General features: G+C 33.9%; 1 protein-coding gene across 6 annotated transcripts in view; it reads left to right on the top strand.

Moving 5' to 3' along the window:
• Window positions 1-22,212, top strand: part of TBC1D5 (TBC1 domain family member 5) — a 550,005-nt gene that overhangs the window by 187,346 nt on the left and 340,447 nt on the right. For 4 of the 6 annotated variants that reach the window (XM_032332177.1, XM_032332153.1, XM_032332136.1 and 1 more), the window contains one exon: window positions 14,401-14,532. In XM_032332177.1, the coding sequence (XP_032188068.1) occupies window positions 14,436-14,532 (97 nt within the window). In that variant the 5' untranslated portion in view covers window positions 14,401-14,435. Of the gene's footprint in view, window positions 1-5,416; window positions 5,437-11,315; window positions 11,322-14,398; window positions 14,533-22,212 lie in introns of those variants that run through there. The other 2 variants (XM_032332162.1, XM_032332146.1) reach the window with 2 other exon arrangements.

A 22,212-nucleotide genomic window follows, 5' to 3' on the forward strand; every position in this document is an offset into this window, starting at 1 on the left:
AGAGCTGACTAAACTTACATTCTGTTGTAATTCACATCCATAGCTGAGAGGGCTGATAACCACTAAAGGCCTGTGGACATACCAGACAACTCACAAAATCTATTCTATACTGATTGTATTAATAAATTTATCTGATGCTGTCTTACCACTAGCAGTTTCTAACTGTAACAGTTTTGAGGAAGGTCCATATTTTTAATCAGTGAAAAAAGAGACTTAGATTTTGTTTTGGCTTTGTGCCTCACAAAGCAGAGATTGTGTGAGTTGGGCCAATGTTTTCTTTTCCCAGTTCATTCACACGTTCATCATCCCCTACCATTGTCTCTTATTAGGACTTGATATACAGACACTGGGCTAGGAGCTCATGACCTTCAGTAGTCAGTAGCTGTCATTTACCCAGAAACAACTGAAGACATTGAATTCATACAAAATAAAATCAAATTACATTTAGTGTTATATTTTCTTACATGGCTAATTTGATTGGTTGATTTTGATTGATTGTAGGTATTTCATTTCTCCAAAAATACTGGAAGTGTCCCGAGGACATCTAGTGTCTGTCTAGATGCCCTTTTGTGTGACTTGGTTTTCCATCCTTTGCTATACTTTTTCTATACTGCTCCTTTTTGCTTTATCTTCCTCCTTCTAGTGTACCATAGTCTTGATATTACTTCTAGTACTGATCTTTTATTCTTAACTTTCTGAGGAAAGCCTCTTTTCTGAAGAAGGTCTTGAGTGGATGACCCAGGTGGTCAAGTGTTTTTCCTTACTTGAGACATGTAATGTGGTCTCTATCATACCATCTCACACTCCCATGCCCAGCCCCTCCCATGCTTTTCCATGTCATTCAAAGTATAAACCAGAGTCTTTTCATGGCCTAAAAGGACATAAAGAGCCTGTCCCCTGCTGCCCCCACCTCCATTCACACCCCCTTTTTCTTTGTCCCTCCAAAACTTCTACCTGTTTCCCATTTTAGGGTCTCTGCAATTCCTGTTCCCAGCAAGCTCTGCCCCCAGATGATCTGGTGGCTTGTTCCCTCACTTTATTCAAATGCCACCACCTTTTCAGGGCCTCTCAAGACTACACCTTGACAAATAAGCTCCCAGTTCTCAAATAAGCTCTCCATCATGCCCCACCATTCTCTGTCCCCTTACCCTCTTTACATTTCTTCATAATATATACCACTACTTGACATGTAAATTTTGGTTTTTTTTACGCTTAGTTTATTGTTTGCCTTCCCCTAGAATGTAAATTTTCTGAAGACAGAGACTTGGACTGTCTTGATCACTTCTAAATGATGACCTTCTAGACTGGTTGCTGGCAAACGGGAGGATTCAGCACATATTTTCTAAGTTGAATGTATGTTACACTTGTGCAGTCCCTGCTTTCTCCAATTTCTGCTTCCTTCTTTCCTTTCTCAATAAACAAATTGAGAAAATATTATGTGAAATCTAATTGCAGTGTATAAGGTAGAGGACAAATCTTAGGGGATATTTGAAGGTTTTGTGTTTTTGAACTATAAGTACCCTTCTGTCTTTGCTCTCATTCTAATAACCTAATTGTGTAAACATCACCATCAGAGCAGTGTGATGGTGATAGTAATAAAAATAATAGCTAGTATTATTGAGTGCTTACTATGTATGTGCCCAGTATTTTTATGAGTTCTTAGGTTTGTTTGTTTAATCTTCACAAAACCTGTGAAATAGATATTTCTCATTATACTTTGAGGAAACTGAGAGACAAAGTTTATCCAGCTTACCTAAGGTCAGAGAGTTAATAAAGGCGTTTCCTCAATTTGAGCCTAGAAAATGTGACTCTATCACTGGTGTCAACAAAAGTAGATTATGGAAATTTCCTTTTGCAGGAATAGTAAAGCACGGTAGTTGAGAGAAGTGTGATGCTAGTGCATTATCCGAGAGGGTGCTTTTCTTCCTTCGGCTGTTCTTGCCTTTTGAACCCCTTGGAAGACAGAAAACCTGTTTTGTTCACTTTTTCCTTATTAGAAGTAGAAATACGGGATTGAATTTTATATGATCTAGTTTCTGAATTTGCTCATTTAACTGGCAGAATGAAATGGAGTTAGGGAACATTTCCGAGAGAAAGGAGCCACTGAGATAACTTTGGGAAGCGATTAGTGGGATCAGGTCTGATAGATACTTGGTCAGTAATATTTACTGTTATTTGCCAGATCATGAGAATAGAAGAGTGGTTATTTTGTTTTGTTTTGTTTTGTTTTGTTTTGTTTTGTTTTGTTTTGTTTTAAAGAAGTATTTTAGAGAGAGAGGAATGGACATGATAGGTTTTCTTGACCGAGACTAGTTGCTCGAATAAATAGAGATGGGAGAACATTGGGTGTCTTTAAAGAATGAAAGGGTATGAAGGAAAAGATTAGAAAGATAGATGTGGGTAGATCATGAAAGGTTTTGAGAACCTATAGATGTATTTATATGTAAGCAGGCATTATGGAACCATGATTATCCCTTGATGTCTCAGAGTTAGAACTCTTCTAATACATCTCCTTTGCTATGGAATCTGTCCTGCATTACATGGTATATATAGTTTTCTATATTCTGCCTCCTGTCAGATTCTGTGTTAAGATAGCAAGGATGTTGTCTTTCCTCGTTCTTTATTCGCTGGAGTTCCTTTCTTAGAACTAATATACATAGTGGGAAGCCAGTAGGGATGTCTTAAAATGAATTTTTAAAGATGTCGACATTCATTTTCCAGCCATTTAGTTGTGCCATTGGGCTGAGATCCTTAACCTGCTAGTTTCAATAGCCACATATATAATATAGGGATGATAATGATGCCTTTCTGATAAGATGCTGAGGAGATTGAATGGGATAATAGCATAAAGCACAGTGTCTGGCTGGCATTTACTAAGCATTCGTAAAATATTAGTAATTATCAGTACTGCACACCTCTGAGCAAAGAATGCATAGAACAAATTATCATAATCATTCTTTATTTCTGTTTTCTTCAGGAACATAACCTATTGTTCATTGTACTATATTTACAAAGGAAAATTTGGTTTTCTTTAAATCATTCTTTTCTGAATGCATGCTGCAACATTATTTGCCATATGGGGACCATTTAAAGTATACATGAATGATCATTTAATTTACACTATACTTCCGATTTTTAATACTGTATTAAAATTACTGTGTTATCAATGATTTATTTTTTTAAATCCTATAAATTATTAAGCAAAAGACCACATACTTGAAAATTGGGCAAAAGACATGAACAGGCAGCACTTAGAAAAGGAGACCCAAATGGCTAGTAAGTAGATATGAATGTTTAATTTTATGGGTCAACTTGAATGGGCCACAGAGGGTTCCTAGATATTTGGTCAGACATTATAGTAGGTGGTTTTTTGAGGGTGTTTTGGATGAAATTAATATTTAAATGGGCAGAAGTAGATTGGCCCTCTTAATGTGGGTGGGCCTCATCTAATCGGTTGAATGCCTGAATAGAACAAAAGGCTGACCTTACACCTAGCCAAAAGAATTCGACAGCAGACTGACTTGGACTTAATCTACAGCCTCTCCTTCTGATGGCCTTCAGGCCATATCATTGGCTTCTCCTATCTGATGGCCTTTGAAATAGAGCATTGGCTCTTCCTGGATCTCCAGCCTGCCTTCCCTTTAACTTTGCAGATTGAATTTGCCAGGTCTGTAATTATGCGAACCAGTTCCTTATAAAAAACAAAACAAAACTCTCTCTTTCTCTTTCTGCTACTTTTTCTTCTATTCTTCTCTCTTACTGCTACTTTTTCTTCTATTGGTTTGTTTCTTTGGAGAATTCTGAATAATAGAACAGATGAAAGGATTTTTAATCAAGAAATAGTCAGGGAGGGGCACCTGGGTGGCTCAGTTGTTAAGCATCTGCCTTTGGCTCAGGTCATGATCCCAGAGTCCTGGGATCAAGCCCCACATCGGGCTCCCTGCTCAGCAGGAAGCCAGCTTCTCCCTCTCCCACTCCCCCTGCTTATATTCCCTCTCTTGCTGTCTCTCTCTCTCTGTCAAATAAATAAATAAAATCTTAAAAAAAATTAGTAGTCAGGGAGATGCTAATTAAAACCACAATGAGATACCACTTTATACCACTCAGATTGCAGGGCAGGGGGAAAGAGGCTCATGATACTAAGAGCTAGCAGGGATGTAGAGAAATAGAAACTGTTCCATACCAACACATAAAGTGGTATATGGTACTTTGGGTAGTAGTTTGGCAATATTTTGTTGAAGATAGGCAAACAATTTGATCTAGCAATTTTACTTCTAGGTTAAAATTACTAAATTCATCAAAATAAGATTGCATTAGATGTTAAGGTATGATATCTTAAAATTTAGTTTTGTGTTAATATGATTCTCTTGAAAATTCTTTCATGGTCCACTTTTATATTTGGTTGCTTATTTAACTATAGATACATATATGTGGCTTGCCTATGGGCTCATAACTACTGTTTTGCACAGACATCCACAGGATACTCAAATAATTTTTGAAATGAGATGGCTTAAAGAAGTATATCAAGAATTTCAGTCACTATGTCAATTCTAGTAGTAACTGAAAAATACAGATTACTTTTCATATATTTTGGGTGTTAACACTCTTCCGTCAGTAAATAGTTAGAATGATTTTGTAGAGAATAATCCTGGTGTTCCAGGAGAGTGTGTGACATATAAAAATAATTCATATCATACTAGGAGGCAAAATACTAGTTTCTCAAATATGACAAAGAGAAAAGGTCATACCAATGTATTTGTATAATTATGTAAGTTTACTGCTTTGACCACTTATAGTCACTTATCATACTTAAATAACAAGTGGACTTTTAAATATACTTAGTAAAAACTAGAGTTTCATACTACTTGGACAAAGTCTTCCTACGATACTAAAAATAACTAGCTATCTTAATCTTTTACTTGATTTTTCTAGGATTTAAAATCCTAGATATTTAAAATATTACGTATTTATGGTTTTTAAAGTTAATATATTTTTTTTTTTTTGGCTAAGGAAGATTTTGTAAAAATGTACTTAAGTGAAAGTGAGTATATTTGGACTTTGGGGGAAATTCTTACTGGTTTCAAAAGCCTCTTTAGGAAAAAATTATTTTCTGATAGTGTCACTTGAAGTGCTTGATCCTGTTTGGTTCCATTAGAAATTAAGATAAAATTTCCAGGCCGTAAACAGTTTTCAGAGCTTTACATCTCTATTTATTTAACTGAATGTATAAATAGCACCTTGTGTTGTTGTTGTTGTTTTTAAAGATTGTATTTATTTATTTGACAGAGATCACAAGTAGGCAGAGAGGCAGGCAGAGAGAGAGGAAACAGGCTCCCTGCCGAGCTGAGAGCCCGATGCGGGACTAGATCCCAGGACCCTGAGATCATGACCTAAGCCAAAGGCAGAGGCTTAACCCACTGAGCCATCCAGGCGCCCCTAAATAGCACCTTGTGATTCCAAGTGACTGTGTCATTGTTTTGTAAATGGGTAAAGGGTAGCATGAAGTTTGTAATCTACCTTTAAAGCGTTTGCTGAGGTTTAGGCATACATTATCAAAATTTTAGAAATCATGCAATGTTTTCATTTATATCAGTGTGGTGAGAAGTCTTTATATCTAATTTAATGTACTAATCTTTTAAACACTTATTGTGATATTCACTGAAATTTTGGAGTGAGCGTGCTACTTTCTTCTTGCTAAAGTATATACACAGGAAGAAGTATGTATCACTTTTGTAGTAAAACTCTCTGGCAGTTGGAATAGGGTTTGTGTAGCCTTTCTGTTGTCCCTGTGTACATCCACATTACTATTTGTATTCTTACTGTTTTGTTAATTGCACTTTTTCATCAACCCTTTCAGGTCTTCACTTGTTCTACATGGCATTTACGGAGTTTTTCTGGTTTTTCAGTATGCATTGATGGCTTGAAAAATTCTTCAGTAGTAGCCACAGAATCCTTATGCTTTGTGTCATCAGGATATCATGTGAACAGTGTATCATCTTCTGTTTTTTATACCTAATCCTTTTTTCTTTATCTTTGATTTTAGTAGTGCTTGAAACTTACTCTTTTCTAAGTGAAATGTAGACAGTTATGGTCTCATAAGGCCCATAATATTTACCCTTTTCAGCTGTACATATATATCTTTTTTTTTTTTTTTAAACATGGACATCTAAGTGGTTTTGGTGTTAGAAATCATACAGAGAAAAGTTATCCGTACACAAGTCTCTTAGGTAAAGATGGGACTATTACAGTCAACGTGGCTAGCAAAGACTCAGAGAATCTCTCAAGTCCTATCACTTTCCAGTGAAGCTCAAATTCATTATTTTACAGTAAGTTACTATTTTAAGTGACTGTCATTTTCTGTTATCAATTATAGAAAAATCTATATATATGTCATCAAGTTGGAGAGTTGCAGCTTTTCTTGTCTGTATAAATAATGATGATCTTCTATTATAACCGAAACATTTTTACATTCATACTGAGGCTTCTTGTTTCTTATGCCCAAGTATATAGAAGCTACTACTTACCATGAGCAAATAAGCTAGTCATTTTTGAAGTTACTAATCAATTAAATTGGAGTTTTTCATATGGAGTATAACATGTCTTCACATTATGCATTATTATTTTTTTAATTTAAGGTCACACTCAGAGCTTACCATACCTCAGATCTTTATGCAGTATCATGAATATTTATTAACATTTTATTTACAATATGAGAGTGAATCCATTACATATTTAAGTAAGAGTGGTCTCAACAAGTTAACAAAGTTCAGTTTTCTTTGTTTTTTGTTTTGTAAATGCATCTGTGTTCCTTAGTGGTAAAGATAATCTCACTGTAAGAATAGTCATGTACTCTATCTCCGTTCAGCAAGGTCCCAAGCAGTACTTAGATTTTTGTTGGGTTGTTTCATTTTCTGCATTTGGTAGGTGATGATTTCCATTAAGAAGTTGGTTTGTTCATTTCTACATTATTATATTTCTTTGCAGTTACTTAGGGAAATTAAAAGACAAGTTGATGTGGGGCCAGGTCATTTGAATGGTGTATATCTTGGTCTTTCCCATCAGTGGTTACTAATTAGTGATAACTAGATAGCAGCTCTGGAAAAACAGCTCTCTCCTGCTTTTGGGTTAGTTTTTTGGGGATCTTACTCTTAGAGTTTCATCTCATTTAATCCTGGGACTTCTGTAATGAGAATACCACATGTTTTCCCATAGATGCTCATTCTCATTTATTTACTGATAGGCTTGTTAGATAAAGTACAGGATGCACAATCAAATTTGAATTTCAGATAAATTATGGATAATTTTGTAGTCTAAGTATGTTACAGATACTACTTCTATTGTTTTTTTGAAATTCAAATTTAACTGGGCATCCATAGTTTTACTTTATTTCAATTAATCATTTCAGCTAATTAGCTAATGCTAAGTCTGGCCACTTATTTGCTGGGCTCTTTCCTCACTAAACTTTTAGCTCCTTGGGTGCAGAGGGGTGGATGTACCTTAATTTATCTGTACATAATTTTCCTATCTTGTGGTAGTCTTGTGATTTTTACCAATGAAAGAATAAAATCTCTAATCAGCCATATTGTTTCTTTATCTGAGTATTTATAAAGCAACTGTGTTTGACTAAGTTTGCCCTTTTATGTGAGTTAAGTTCATTGAAAATAATCATGTTTCAATGAAGAGTGCAGATCTCAGTATTAATTTAAAAAAAAATCATCTCCCTTTTTCTTCCCTTCTCTTCGTCATCTCTTTTCCCCTCTTTCCAGCTCTTACTATAATTAGCTAGCATTAACAGCAAATGTTTACTTTAGTTAAATTATTCAGAACATTTATTTTACTTGTCAGAGGTTAGATCAGGTTGTTGTTTGAACTGGTAATTAAATGCAGCCTAATATGCTCTCGTATTTATATGCAATATAAGCCTGCTTCCTCATCATTCTGTATAATTTTGATGTTCAAGGCTGACATTTCAAAAAGATTTTCTCTTTTCAAATATTGCTCATTCTTCTTGAACTCCTAATTGTTATAGTTACCTTGATTTTATGAAAACCTGACTGAATAGTTTAAAGGCTAGAGGTGTTCTCTATATAAAATAGGGACAGTAACAATTGGAAGTGTTTTGGTATGGCTGTATAACAACAAAAGGTTTGGTCACTAGGCTAAGCTACTTTCCCAGTCTTTGCATCTTGAGCATCTGTTCTAGAGAAGTCTGAAACCAAATGAGGATACACTGTGGAGAGCTTTTTGTTAGACCACTTTAACTTTTTATAATGCTCAATTTTCTCTCCTTTTATATAGTCACAACTGCTAGTTTCTATTATTGTATAGCATTTAAATATTTGAAAGGCCAAATATATTCTTATTTTGTAAAATAAAATATTTAAGCCCACCTGTGAACATTTCATATATTTGCTTATTTCTGATTATATATATTGTTTATGAATCTAGTTTATTTCTGTAGTAGATTGTTTACTCTAAACATCTTGTTCTGATAGCCTGGAAACTATAAGAAATAAGTCTTCATTGTTCTTAGGATGGTAGACCCTTATGTATTCCTATACCCGTTTAATTGGCAACACTTAGATGGTACAGTTGTGTGGTTGGTAAAAGTGAATTAGGTTTTCAAGATTTTACCAATGAGTGATATTTAATACTGAATGACATGTATTAAGACAAATGCTTTTATATATAATTTATTTGGCATTGTAAATGCATTTATCTTATGAGAAACAGACCCCCTGTTGTCAGATGAAGTATTCTGGAAAGGTTTGGAGTAAATAAATAATAAAACTACTTTGATACACAATCTAACCAATATTAAATATTAAGACTTTCAGATGATTGATTTTAATACTTAATTAACTTATTTAAAGTCCAAAGTAACCCTCTTGCATTAAAGATTGGCCAGATATAAAAATAGAACTTTATTCTGTCTCTTTCTTTGTTTTCCTTCTTCTCTTTTTCTTTCGTTTTTTCTTCTTTCCTTCTTTCCTACCTCCTTCTCTTCTTATGGGGACTTTAGAACATCATTATTCCCAAACATCAAATTTACCTCTAGCTGCCAACATTTTTGAATAGAAGAGGTTTTTTTTTTTTTTTTTTTAAATAGGAAATTCTATAGATAATGTTCAGTTACTCTCTCTTAATTATGAAAATATAGCTTCTATCAAAGTTTGTTGCTTTTATAGCCAAGATGTCATGTTTTAGGTTATATACCCATCACTGTAAATGCATACTATCTGTGACAGATACTTACTCATGCTCTATCCTCTCCCCCTTTCATAACCGTGCTCTGGAAAGAGTTCATTTAAGCTCTTTGATACGTTTTTCTTATAGGAGATATCTTTATGTAAAGTAATATTACTCTGTCATTTCAGTGTTTGACTTTTAAGTTTACCATCAGTCAAGAATTTAAATGAATGAAGTATGCTTATATGAGCTTTTCTGAATATGGATGTCCTTAGAAGACACAATTCAGAATGCTAATTCTCTGCCTATGTATTAGAAGCTGTGAAAGAATGCACATTGAAATACATAGAACTTCAGATTCAGAGGGAATAAATTATTTTTCCAGAGGCTTTGTTGATGTGATACCATTTTAAAAGGGAAAAAAAATGTATTTTATCTGTATGATGCCTAAGAATTTGAGATCTTGCACTTGAGACTGCTTGTATTGCTTCACTTGACAAAGAAAATAATATTGTTTTGATATTTTATCAAATATACTTTAAAAATGTCATCTAAGCTTTAGTGCTGAACTATTACCCTCTCATTAAATATTAACTGTTTTCACAAGACTTCCCTTCTTTCAGGCAGATCACCTTTATCCTAAGATTTAATATTGCAAGAACCAGATTTGTAAAGCCAATATAATTGTCCTTGAGATTAGTCTTGGATTTTAAATGGCAGGTTCAGCCTAAAGTGTCAATTCCTGTGACCAGGATAGCAGTAAAACCATATTGCACAACCAGTTTTGAGTTTTGTGAATTTTGAGTTTATGTGAAGCAGGAAATTTAACTGTTATTTATAGTAATGTAGCAAAAAAGGAATATCTCCTTTTTCAAGTCTTGGAAGGTATATTGCTGTGTGTTCTAAATTAGAAAAAATAAGATTGCCTTCGGTTTTAAAAATTCTCAGGGTTTTGTCAGGGAAATTCTTGAGATAGATTGACATTATTTAAGAAAACTGAAATCCATCAGTTATGAATTTTAGTAGTCATTTACTCTAGATATTTTTGGTCATTATATATTTTTCCATCTGCCTTTTGTATAGAGAAGATTAAGGCCTACCAAATATAGAAGTCTGGGTTTGTAATACAAATACAAGATGTAATGAATGATCTGTTGTGCTTTTCAAAATGTTTATGCCATTTTGACCTTAAATAGTGATTATCTTAAAATTTTTAAGTTAAAAAAAGTTCCCTTAATTCTTTATTTAAATTTTTATCAAATATTTTCCTATGGTCTGATATTTATAGGTAAAAGATTATTCATAATAGTGATTAAAATGAATATAGACACATTTGTTTAAAAATCTTTGATATTCTTCTTTGTAGTAGTCAAATATTTCTACTGTTGGCATAGTCACAAAACAAATTGGAAAGTTTTTAAGAAAATTAGTTCACGTTGAAACACAACACTATATTGTGGTTTTATAAGGTAATCACAATAGCAGTAGCCAACCTGCACTTAAATGTTTTTTATCCTAGAAAGCTAAAATAGCCTTTGTTTTTATAACCAAACAACAAAAAACAAAGCAGCACTTGCTTAATAGGTTGCTTTTGAACAAGATTATTTTTTAAATCCATAGTTAAAAGTAAGAGCATCAGGAGCAAACCTTTTCTTCAACAGGTTTCTTGAAAATAACTCATTATTACTGTTCAGTTTGCCTTATTTGAATATAAAAGAATTTTAGTGATTCAGTTTCAATCTATAGGCATAATAAGTCAGAATATCATGGATGCCTAATTGTACAGAATAATTGTAGACTGGTATATTTGGTAAATTTTATATGTTGGTTTTAGATTATAGCCATAGGCATTGGTTTCTAAAGAATTATTATTAGAGCTGAAAATAGTGAGTGACTTTCTTGAACCTAACTTTCTCTAAGGAGTCAAAAGACCTTAGGTATCTTTGAAAATCTTGAATGAATATATGAACATCATCATGTTCTAGACTATCTTATTTTAGCTAAAAAGGTGTTTGTTTTTTAATGTTATTTTTAAACATATACTTTGGTATCAGTTTGGTAATTACTTGTTTATCTCTCATAAAGTTCAAAGTATATAAAATTCCCTTATTTGTGTATTTTTGGTATGTGAAGTCTGTAACAGTGGAAGTGTACTATAAAAATTAAAAAATTAAGGTAGTGATATGAAAACATGTCTAGGATATTAAAGACATTTTATGGAAATCTGGCAGTTAACTTAGAATGTATTTTCAAACATCTTCTCTTGTATTTTCAAAAGTATAACAAAATGTATGAGAATATGAATTTTAACATTAAAGTAGTTGTCCATAGGCAAAATACAATGTTGATATGTGTTTAATCTATTCCACAGTTTTTTTTTTAAATTCCAATTATTTGCCCATACTTTAAAAAGATTTCACATAAAATAATGGTTTTCTAGCTTGTCTTCAGTAAGCTAAAGCAGAGTCAAGGGTGTTTTCAGTCATTCACAGACCCCAACTTCTTGTACCACTTTGTTTTATACCTTGTCTGTTTGTCTCATTGACTTACTGAGAGCCAGATATAGTGCTGGAGTAAAGAATGTGAACTCGAGGGGTGCCTCGGTGGCTCAGCTGGTTAAGCAACTGCTTTCGGCTCAAGTCTTGATTCTGGAGTCCTGGGATCGAGTCCCACATCAGGTTCTGAGCTCCGTGGGGAATCTGTTTCTCCCTCTGGCCTCCCCTCTCATGCTCTCTCACTCTCTCAAATAAATAAAGAAAATCTTTAAAAAAAAAAAAAAACAATGTGAGCTCTAGAGCTAGACAAGATAGGTTCAAATTCTGACTTCAACATTTACTACTGGTGTGACTGTAGACAAATGAGTTAATCTCTTTGTACCTCAGTTTTCTCTTTGGTAAAATGAAAACAATGAGGCAGGTATGTCAGTAGGATTGTTGGGAGGATGAAATGATGAATATATATGAAGCATTTACAGTGGTTTTGACTTATATTCATTTCTCAGTCGATGTTCATTTTGATTAATAGTGCTTTTTGCTTGGCCCTGTTAGGAATTTGAGTTTGGTAGTCCTTACTACTCCACAGCAGAGGACTTTATTTCTTAATCTGCTTTAATCTTGCTTAATCAGCAAAATTGATCAGATTCTGCTTTCTAATATATATAATTGATCATTTACTTTTTGCTGCCCTCTACAAGATTATATTCCCTAGAATTCTTCAGTATTTTAAGTGCTAAATGTTCGCACACATAAGAAGCACATAATGGATGGCTGTCTAGATTTATGGCTTTAGGACTTGATTTATGGCTTTAGAAATTCTCCCTGTAGGTTGGCAATGAGAGTTTTTGGCTTTCTGTAATATTAGTTTTGCCTACCCTTTTGCTTTTGTTTTAGCCAGAGCCTGAAATGGAAAGGATTTTTTACCATCTGACTGAGAGTTGCAGAGTTCTGGTAAAACTCAGAAAATGTACAGGAGTATTTTATGAAGTGAGAGTTTTAGGGAGAAACTAAGCAGCATAGCGGAGTATGCTGTGTTGGGAAGAAGCTGGTCAAGGATTTGTATATTCATGGACTTCTCTGGAAACTTTTCTCTGTAAATATCCTGTATGTTATAAAATTATATACTTATTTTGGTTGGGCTTGCTTTTCCAACTTATTATTCCTCATTTACTCTTTCTATATCATGTCTCTCCCTTCTTTTAAAACTTGAAATTTCATGTGTTACATTAGTTTGGATGAAAATTAGTGAGACCAGTTTTTTTTGTTTGTTTGTTTGTTTGTTTGTTTTTTTAAGATTCTGATTTGGGAAGATTATATATACCTTATAGACAGAAAATTTATGAGTAGTGTAGCTTGAAAGTTCAATAGTAATTAATTGAAAACATCTTTGTTTAAATGGAATCATTTATAGAAATCAGACCCTAGGAGGAAAGCTTTCAAAATGCATAAACAAGTATGTGGTTATTCATATAATCTTGCCTTTGTAAGCATTAATAATACTAGAAGTAGAAGCCGTAAAGGAGATATAGATATATTTGGGTGCACAGAAATGAAAAAGTTACTTATGTCACAAAAATACCATGTTATTTGAAGACAGACACACTCTGAGAAAAGTATTTGTATCACATGACAAAGTTTAATATTCTTAGTATTTAAAGCATGCTTACAAATTATGAAGACAATCATAATAATAAATTCCATCCACAAAAGATAATAAATAAATGTCAGAGAAAACATATGCATCTTCAGAATCTCACTAGTTACCAAGCAAATGCAATATAAAATTTGACTATCACACTGGTCGATAAAATGAATTACCCATTCTGATTCTTAATGAGAGTCCAGGGGACTGAATCGTTCTATGTACAGATCTTTCTAGAGCATAATTTGCTAAACTTATCATAGAGTCTTATTTTTTTAAATACTTATTTTGGTCCAGCAGTGACATAAAAATTTATGTTAAAAAAATAATCATAGATTGGCATAGAGATATCACTAAAACATAGTCATTGTGAAACTGTGTATAGTGCTGAATAACTGAAAGCATTCTGTTTACTAGTAAGGAATTGGTTATATAAATTGTTATAGCTATTTAATGGAATACTAGGGCTCCATTTGCAGTGATAAGATAGTCTTTTTTTATGGGATGGAAGATACCCACCATAACTTACATAATCAGAATACTTAGTATGTTAGATCACTTTTAAAAATACATATTTTAAATGCCGTAACAAAAACAGGAAAGATAGTGTAATAAAATGAAATGTTAACAGGGCTACTGTTTTTAGCTAACACAATTATAAATGATTTTAGTTTGCTATATTTTCTGTATTTTAAAATTTTCTGTTGTAAATGGGTATTGTTTTGGCATTGAAACAAAATGATGTTATATATGGGACAGTAATTTAACTTACAATTCAACTTTTTATGCAGAAGTGTATTGAAAATACATGTGATTGAACATTGAGGTAAAGGTTACCAGTGAAGTTCAAATTCAGGGAGAATTTGCTGAAATGGAAATTTTGTGCCACTTTTTGCTTCTTTGCATATGCCTGCCAATGTGTTGTAACAGTCCCGGAAGCCTGTGGAAAACTTGTTAATGTCTGTAATGCTCGTTTAATCATTTCAATCTTGTACTTATTCCTAGTCATAGCAAAAAGAAAAAAATATAATCTCTCTCTCTCCCTCTCTCTCTCTCTCTCTTTAAATATCCTAGGTAGTCACTTTTGGCCACATTGTCCAGTTCTCAAAATGTATCATTCCTTATCTGAAACTAGACACCCTCTGCAGCCAGAAGAACAAGAAGTGGGCATCGATCCCTTGTCGAATTACTCAAACAAGACTGGAGGTGAGTTTTGTATCAGATACATTCTGTGGTTACTGGAAAACATAGCAGAGTCTCTAGTTAGCTCTGCCTGCCTTCTCTATGTAATTCTTTACATGAAGCTGAACCAGGGCATCTTGAAGCACACTTCCCTGAATAGGTAGAGAGCACTCTGACACTAATGAATACCACAAAACGTCAACTTCCAATTATAGACAGAAGCATTAGCCAAATGTTTAATGCACTGTCATTCTTTTAAAAAAAGTTATGAACTTAAAGTTAGTTTGGCATAGGGATTTTGAAATACAAATGGCCTTTGTCAAGCATCTTTTAAAGAAGTCTGAGCTTCTGGTGTTCATTTTTTTAGCGATTTTTTGCCTTTAAAAGTAAGTTGATGTTATTCTGGGATAATAGACTTGCCTCATTCTCTCTTCTCTCTCTCTCTCTCTTTTAAACGAATTGAAATTTGTGTCTTACTTTTAAAGATCTATTCACTGAAATTGTTGAAAGAGTAAAAGAGACTGTTAGGAGGTAAACTGCATTCAGCACATGCCTTATAAAAATTTATCAAATGTGTATGTTTCAGAGCTCTATTTTGTTTTCTCCATATTGGTAATAATAGAGTGTCTTGAAAAAGGAAGCGGTCAGTTTGTGCAAATTCTTAAAGCCTTATCTTTATTTTTAGTTGATTCATTGACTCAGGTTGCTACTTGTAATTTTTTGCTCATAAAATATATACATCAGGATTATGAGGTCTGTTTTAAAAAATCACAGTTAGTGATTCACATATATTTTGTTTACTTCAAATACAATTTTTTTTTCTATATTGGTATAAAGGTCTACTATTGCGTTTTGGAAATTTAAAAAAAATGATTGATTCGTTAAACTGATTATTTCTTTAGTGCACAAAGCTTGACTTTATGGAGTGTGTTTATGGTTTCTGTGCATCTTTACTCCCTTCTACATCATACAAATGCCATTGTTGTTTTCAATGAAAATAGTATAATTTGGGGGCACCTGGGTGGCTCAGTCAGTTAAGTGTCTGCTTTTGGCTTAAGTCATGATCTTAGGGTCCTAGAGTTGAGCCCTGTCTCCAGCTTCCTGCTCAGTGGGGAGCCTGCTTCTCCCTCTGCTGGCCACTCCCCCTGCTTATGTGTTCTCTTGGGTATGCACGCCTGCATGCTCTCTCTCAAATAAATAAGAATTTTTATAATAGTATAATTTGCCCTACAACTTATTTTTGTTATTTTACTTTTTATTTGTGTGTTTATTGAGGAGGTCTCAAAAAGACTGTTCAAGGTTTTGATAATATAAGAAATGTTAATGTGTCTCATTTTAGCTTCAGCATCTTAAAAATCTCGGCAGTAAGAATACTACATCTCCTGGTGATTTTTTAAAAAAATGTAATATCTATAAGAAGCACTAATAAAAAAGTCAAATTATTTCACAAGCTCTTCTGTAAGTCCCTATTTTAAAAGTAAATACATTTTTGTTAGTATATAAAATAATTTCACCAAAATTTTCTGATTTATGTGCTTAGTTTAGAATACAGGTTTGTTTTTTCTTTTTGTTTTTGTTGTTGTTTTTAAGTGCATATTTTTCTCTGGTATCGTTCATTAAATACTGAGGTTCTATTTTTTTATTTTAACTGGTTAAAAACATTTTAAATTAATTTTATCCTTTACTGTTTGCAGGAATGAGTAGTTACCTTTACTGAAAAGGCTTTTCGTTTATATCCTAGCCTAACATTTCTATGACATACAAAGTTATTAGGACTGAATTGATGTTTAAAAGTGCCATTAATTCATTTACCCCAAATGTTCATTAACAATGTAAATGTATGCTGATGTTCTATGAGACAAGGAAGTGACTAATGACTCTTCCAACTAACAACACTTAAAATGAATAGAAACTTTAGATAGCTAATCTTGAAGTAATCAAGACCCTCATTCAGCTTGGCATCTCTGTATGCTCTAAAACAGCTGTCAACTGTTAAAAATATATACAAAACACACATTCGCACACGCACATGCAGAAAGAATGATATGTAAATATCTAGTTCTTGAAAGCCATGAAGGTTACTAACCATAGTGGGTTTTGTGCATTGTATATGTAAATATTTTATATGAAGCCTCTATTTCATCTTCCTAGATTTCCTTTTAGCAGAAAAACATGTGTTGCATTTTAAAAGGGTTGTCATATTTATTTGAAGAATCATCACCTTTCTAGTGTTTGTTTATTTTAATATATGCATTTCATGGGGTTCTCCACATATTGGAAGCCTTTTACACATTTTTTCCCACCAAGGAATTTATGGCAAATAGATGACTCATTTTGTAAGTAGTCAAACACTGGACTTAATCAGTGGTTTCCCTTTGTAGAAGTTAAGTTTTTTAGTTTTGTTATTCGTGTTATAGATTCCATTAATAAATAAGTCTTCAATTTCTCAAAACTGAATTTTAACATTTATAAACAAACCGTACGTTATTGAGTCAAATGATTCTGGGTATTCTGGAAAGCATTAGCAAAAATAGCCACATCACAGGAATAATAAGGGAAAACTGCTTCTTACTGGTTTGTTTGCATGAATGGTGTTGGAAGGTCGGTGAGAACAGAGAAAAGAAACTGAATATATATGTGCAGAATTTCCCATGTGAATCAAACTTTTAACTGCTTGAATTCCTTTTTTAAATGGAGAATAGCATAGAAATCATGACATATTTCATTGTGCCCTATTTGGTCATATACATAGTTTACTACTTTAAATTCCAAGGTTTTTGATCAAAGGGTATTAATTAGAAATTGGTAGGTTACCTGTGATTCAGTTGAAACCATTAAAAAAAAAAAACAAAATGTTTGTTCAACTATTTATGATTATTCATTGTAGGAAAAGAACATTTTCCTCTATTAAGTCTTTTTTGAGAATAGCACTTTGTTACATATTGCCAGAGTTTTTTAGCTTCAATTTTATATGCCTTCTTACAGCTTTTTTAGTACTCAGATAATTACTTAATGTAATGCTTTTTATATAATATCTGTTTCAAAGCTTTCTGTCTGTCTTCAGGGATAAAATATTTAGTAACCTACTTTAAAAAAATCCAAGACATTCAGAATATCCTGCCTGCTCCATTTTTGACTCTTGTAATTTTGTTTTTGTCCTTAATCTTCCTTTATTTCTGTTGTAATATCATAGAGTTTTAGGACTAGAAGGGAGTGCCTGGCTTTATTGGTGAATAAATTGGTATTAATTAAAATAGTTCACCGAAGTTGATGTAGTAAAATGATGCTATCCTATTATGATCTTTGATATTGTTTTCCATATAGCAGAGTTGGGTATTTGAGTAAAAGATGAATTTGTTTTGGAAAGATATCTGACAAAAGTATAGGATGCTGTCTAAGTCATCTTACTTTTAAGGAAGGAAAAAGAAAATCTTTCTCTCCTGGCTTAAAACTTTTCAGTGGTTTTCCATTGCACTAATAATAAAATCCAGACTCTTGACCATGATGTCCACCACTGTCTTGCTTGACTGGCCATGGTCAGATGTGCTAATAAGCCAGTTCTAAACTGTCGACCTTCCACATGCCATTGTTCTCTGACATTATTCTAGATTACTTCACAGCAGTCATCCTTAAGTGTAATTCTGCATTTAATTTGTTTCATTGTTTGTTTGTCTCTTTGTCTAAGGTATAAGTATTATGTGTGTGCCTATTTGTGTGTCTCTTTGCCCACAGACACCACTGAATTAATAACCAACAGATGATTGAATTATGTTTTACCAGTCTGAATTCCTTCACTTAACATTAATGAGTAATTCCTTCATCTTTTTTCCATCTACCTTTTTTCCTTTCTGTCCTAAGTTGTAATGTATGAAGTCTGTTTTAGCCTCTGATTGTTTTAGTACTTTAATTTTTATTCTTTCAGGGCTTCCAAAGTTAATACAGTCTCCTCTCCTCTTGTGGTCTCATTGACCTGTCCCTTCTTTGAAATCCCTCTTAAAATTCACTTTTTCCATGTTTTCTTTCATTATGACCAAAATCAGAATTTCCATAAGAACCAACAGGAGAGAATTTTCTAGCAAATAAAGGTCAAGCTATGATATCCTTACTATCCCATAGCAAAAATTACTTAGCAAGGGAAAGCTAAGGAAATAAATGATTACTTCTATAAGATATCCGTGGCCATAATATGGGAGAATAGGTTAAGAATGGCTATATTTAAAATACATGTTTCATATATGTAGTTCCTATGTAAAATCTACAAAGATACTGTTCTTAATTTTTTTTATTTCTATAACTAATGAAATTCATAGAAAACTGTTTATTGTGCATATGAACATTGTGCAATCAATAACCTATAGGGGTATAGGCTCTTTTTAAGTTTGTAGCACTTCTAAACTTTCTCATCACTCATAAATATTTGAGTGCCTTCTATGTACCAGGCATTGTTTTGGGTGCTGGAAATAAAATATTGAAAAAGATAAACATAATTCTGAATGCCAGTTATAATGGTTAATGGCCAGAATTTGGGGGACCAGGAAAAGTAAATGGCCAGTTAAGATGAAGACTGATAAGTACTTTCCTAAAGTAATTAAGAGTATGCTCAGGTAGTATGTTGTTGAGAAATTTAACTTAAATTTGTGGTAGTGGTATATTAAGGAAGGTGGATATCAATTTAAGCCACAATCGGAAGGATGAGTAGCTGTTAGCCAGTGATTGAGTCAAGAGTATGTGTGCTGTGCCCTCTTCAGTGTGGTTGGAGGCTAGCATTCAAAGGAGCTATGGCCGCAAATGAGACTGCAGACCAGGGCCATGAAGCCACTTGATACTAAGAAGAGTAAGTAGTCTAGTGAAGGAATCATACTGCCAGAATTACATTTTTGAAAGATTATTATGGCTACAGTTAAGAAGCCATTGCAGTATTCTTGGATAGAAATCATAGTGGCATATACTAGGAAAGTACAGAAGTAAAAATGGAGAGAAGTGGAAACATTTGAGAGATATTTAGTAGATAGAGTTGACAGCACTTAATATTTGGATATAATGAAGTGATAAGGGTGAGAAGTGTGAAGTGACATTCAGTTTTCCAAGTTGACCAAAAATGCCTGTTTTGAGATAAGGAGCGTTGTGAGGAGTGTTTTTGTGGTGCAGGTGGAACGGGGTGGCAGAGAAGATTGTAAGTTCAGTTTCATATGTGAGCTAGAAATACCTTATGACTTTCAAATGCGGACATCCTAAAGATTTTGATGTATGGGTCTAAAACCTAGTGTACAGGTTGTTGCTGGAGATAAAGATTTGTCATGGTTGCAAAAACAATGTGAATGAGATCACTTAGTAACAGCACCTCATGTGAGAAGAGATCCTAGAAGCAGTCTTAAGGAAGGCCAATTTAAAGATCTTGTAGCCGGGATGCCTGTGTGGCTCAGTCAGAAGCATCTGCCTTCAGCTTAGGTCATGATCCAAGGGTTCTGGGATGGAGTCCTGCATCCGGCTCCTTGCTCAGCAGAAAGCCTGCTTCTCCCTCTACCTGCTGCTCCTCTGCTTGTGTGTGCTTGCGCTCTCTCTCTCTCTGACAAATAAATGGAATCTTAAAAAAAATAAATAAATAAAATAAAGACCTTGTAGCAGAGAAGGATACTATAAAGGAGACAGAGTATCTAGAGAAATAGAAGGAAAACTAGGAGTGTGGAGTCAAGCCAAGGTATTAAGGTGAAAACAAAAGTGCCCAAGGTTAGCTAAAGGTTTAAACAAACAGAAATCTGTACAGGATGGAGACATTGTAACTATCGACAAACACAGTGCTTTTTGTAATCTCAGGAATCCATAGTCTTGAGTACTCTATGTATTTCAAATAAACTATTGATGTACTCTGTAATAAACTGGCATGAGGAATAGAGTGAAAAGTTACGGTAGTATTTGAAGATTTTAAAATCAGTGCAAGAAATGTTTTTGGAGTCTTGGAAATTTGCAGTCTAGAGCCATGATGGAAGGATTTGTAGACAAAGGGCCATTATTTTCATTGTAGTAAAAGGAGAGAAGGAGAAAAGAAGGTATTTAGATATAATAGGCTTATTAGTTCAATAACACAGTTCAGTGAAATATAACTGATGCTTCAATCTCTTTTTGATAAGTTAAGGTGAGATAATTTGAGGTGATAAGGTGAGATAATTAAAAGGCGAGTGATAAGGTGAAACATTTGAAGATTTGTGGAGAGTGACAAAAGTTGGGATGATTTGATAAAGAATATATAACCATGGGGGCCAAGTTGAGATAAGACATCATAATTTATAGGCATACAAACTTGTAAATTTGCATGATTATGTCCAGTAGAATTCAGCACCTATGATTTGGTCACACAGAAGAGCAAGGGTTTTGCTATGGGAGTATAAGAGATACACATAGACAAGGAGGTTGATGGTGGAGGAATTCATTGATGGTCTGAGAAGACAAGAAAATTTGCTACCATGGAAGGGGGTTCTAAGGAGGCAGAGTAAAAAGTTTTGGAAGGAATGGAGGAGTCAGGCAGATGAAGTTCAGAGTAATATGGTGATGGGAGTCATGAAGGGAATATGGGAACAGTATATGAGTATTTGATATATACATTAATTTGATGGAACATTGTTAAATGGTAGCCAGTAAACTAAATACCGTCCCTAATTCTGTGTTAAGAATTTGGATCTACATTAATTTAGATAGGTTTGGCCTGATTTTTTTTTAACTTAATCTTAAAAGCTTAATTTTTTAAAAAGATTTTATTTATTTAACAGAGAGAGAGAGAGAGAGACAGCAAGAGAGGGAGCACAAGCAGGGAAAGTAGGAAAGTGAGAAGCAGGTTTCCTGCTGAGTAGGGAGCCGATGCGGGACTCAATCCCAGGACCCTGGAATCATGACCTCAGCCGAAGGTGGACACTTGGTGACTGAGCCACCCAGGCACACCTTAAAGGCTTAATTCTTTTAGAGCAGTTTAGGTGCACAGCAAAATTAAGAGGAAGGAGAGATTTCCCATATACCCCTGCTCCAGCACAGGTATAGCCTCCTCCATTATCAATATTCCCTACCAGAGTGGTACATTTATTACAACTGGTAATCTACATAACACATCGTAGTTACCCAAAGTCCATAGTTTATATTAAGATTTACTCTTGGTGTTACATATTCCATGAGTTTAGACAAATGTATAAAGACACGCTTCTATCATTATAGTATCATACAGAATATTTTCACAAAATCCTCTGTGTTCTGTTCATCCTTCCACCAACCCCTGGCAAACACTGGTCTTTTTACTGTTTGCCTGCTTTTACAAGAAGTATCTTTTTATTTTTTACTTATTTATTGTTTTTTAAAGATTTTATTTATTTATTTGACAGAGAAATTACAAGTAGGCAGAGAGGCAGGAAGAGAGAGGGGAGAAGCAATCCCCGCTGAGCAGAGAGCCTGATTCGGGGCTCGATCCCAGGACCCTGGGATCATGACCTGAGCCGAAGGCAGAGGGTTTAACCCACTGAGCCACCCAGGCACCCCAGAAGTATCTTTTTAATAAAAAAATTCTTCATAGAGCTCAAGTGTCCATCAATAGATGAATGGTTAAAGGTGTGTGTGTGTGTGTGTGTGTGTGTGTGTGTGTGTGTGTGCACGCGCACATGCGTAAGGGGCATACACACACACAAAAGGGATATTATTCAGCCATAAAAAAGAATGAAATCTTGC

Source organism: Mustela erminea, chromosome 1 (assembly GCF_009829155.1).
Source record: "Mustela erminea isolate mMusErm1 chromosome 1, mMusErm1.Pri, whole genome shotgun sequence".
Taxonomy (NCBI): domain Eukaryota; kingdom Metazoa; phylum Chordata; class Mammalia; order Carnivora; family Mustelidae; genus Mustela; species Mustela erminea.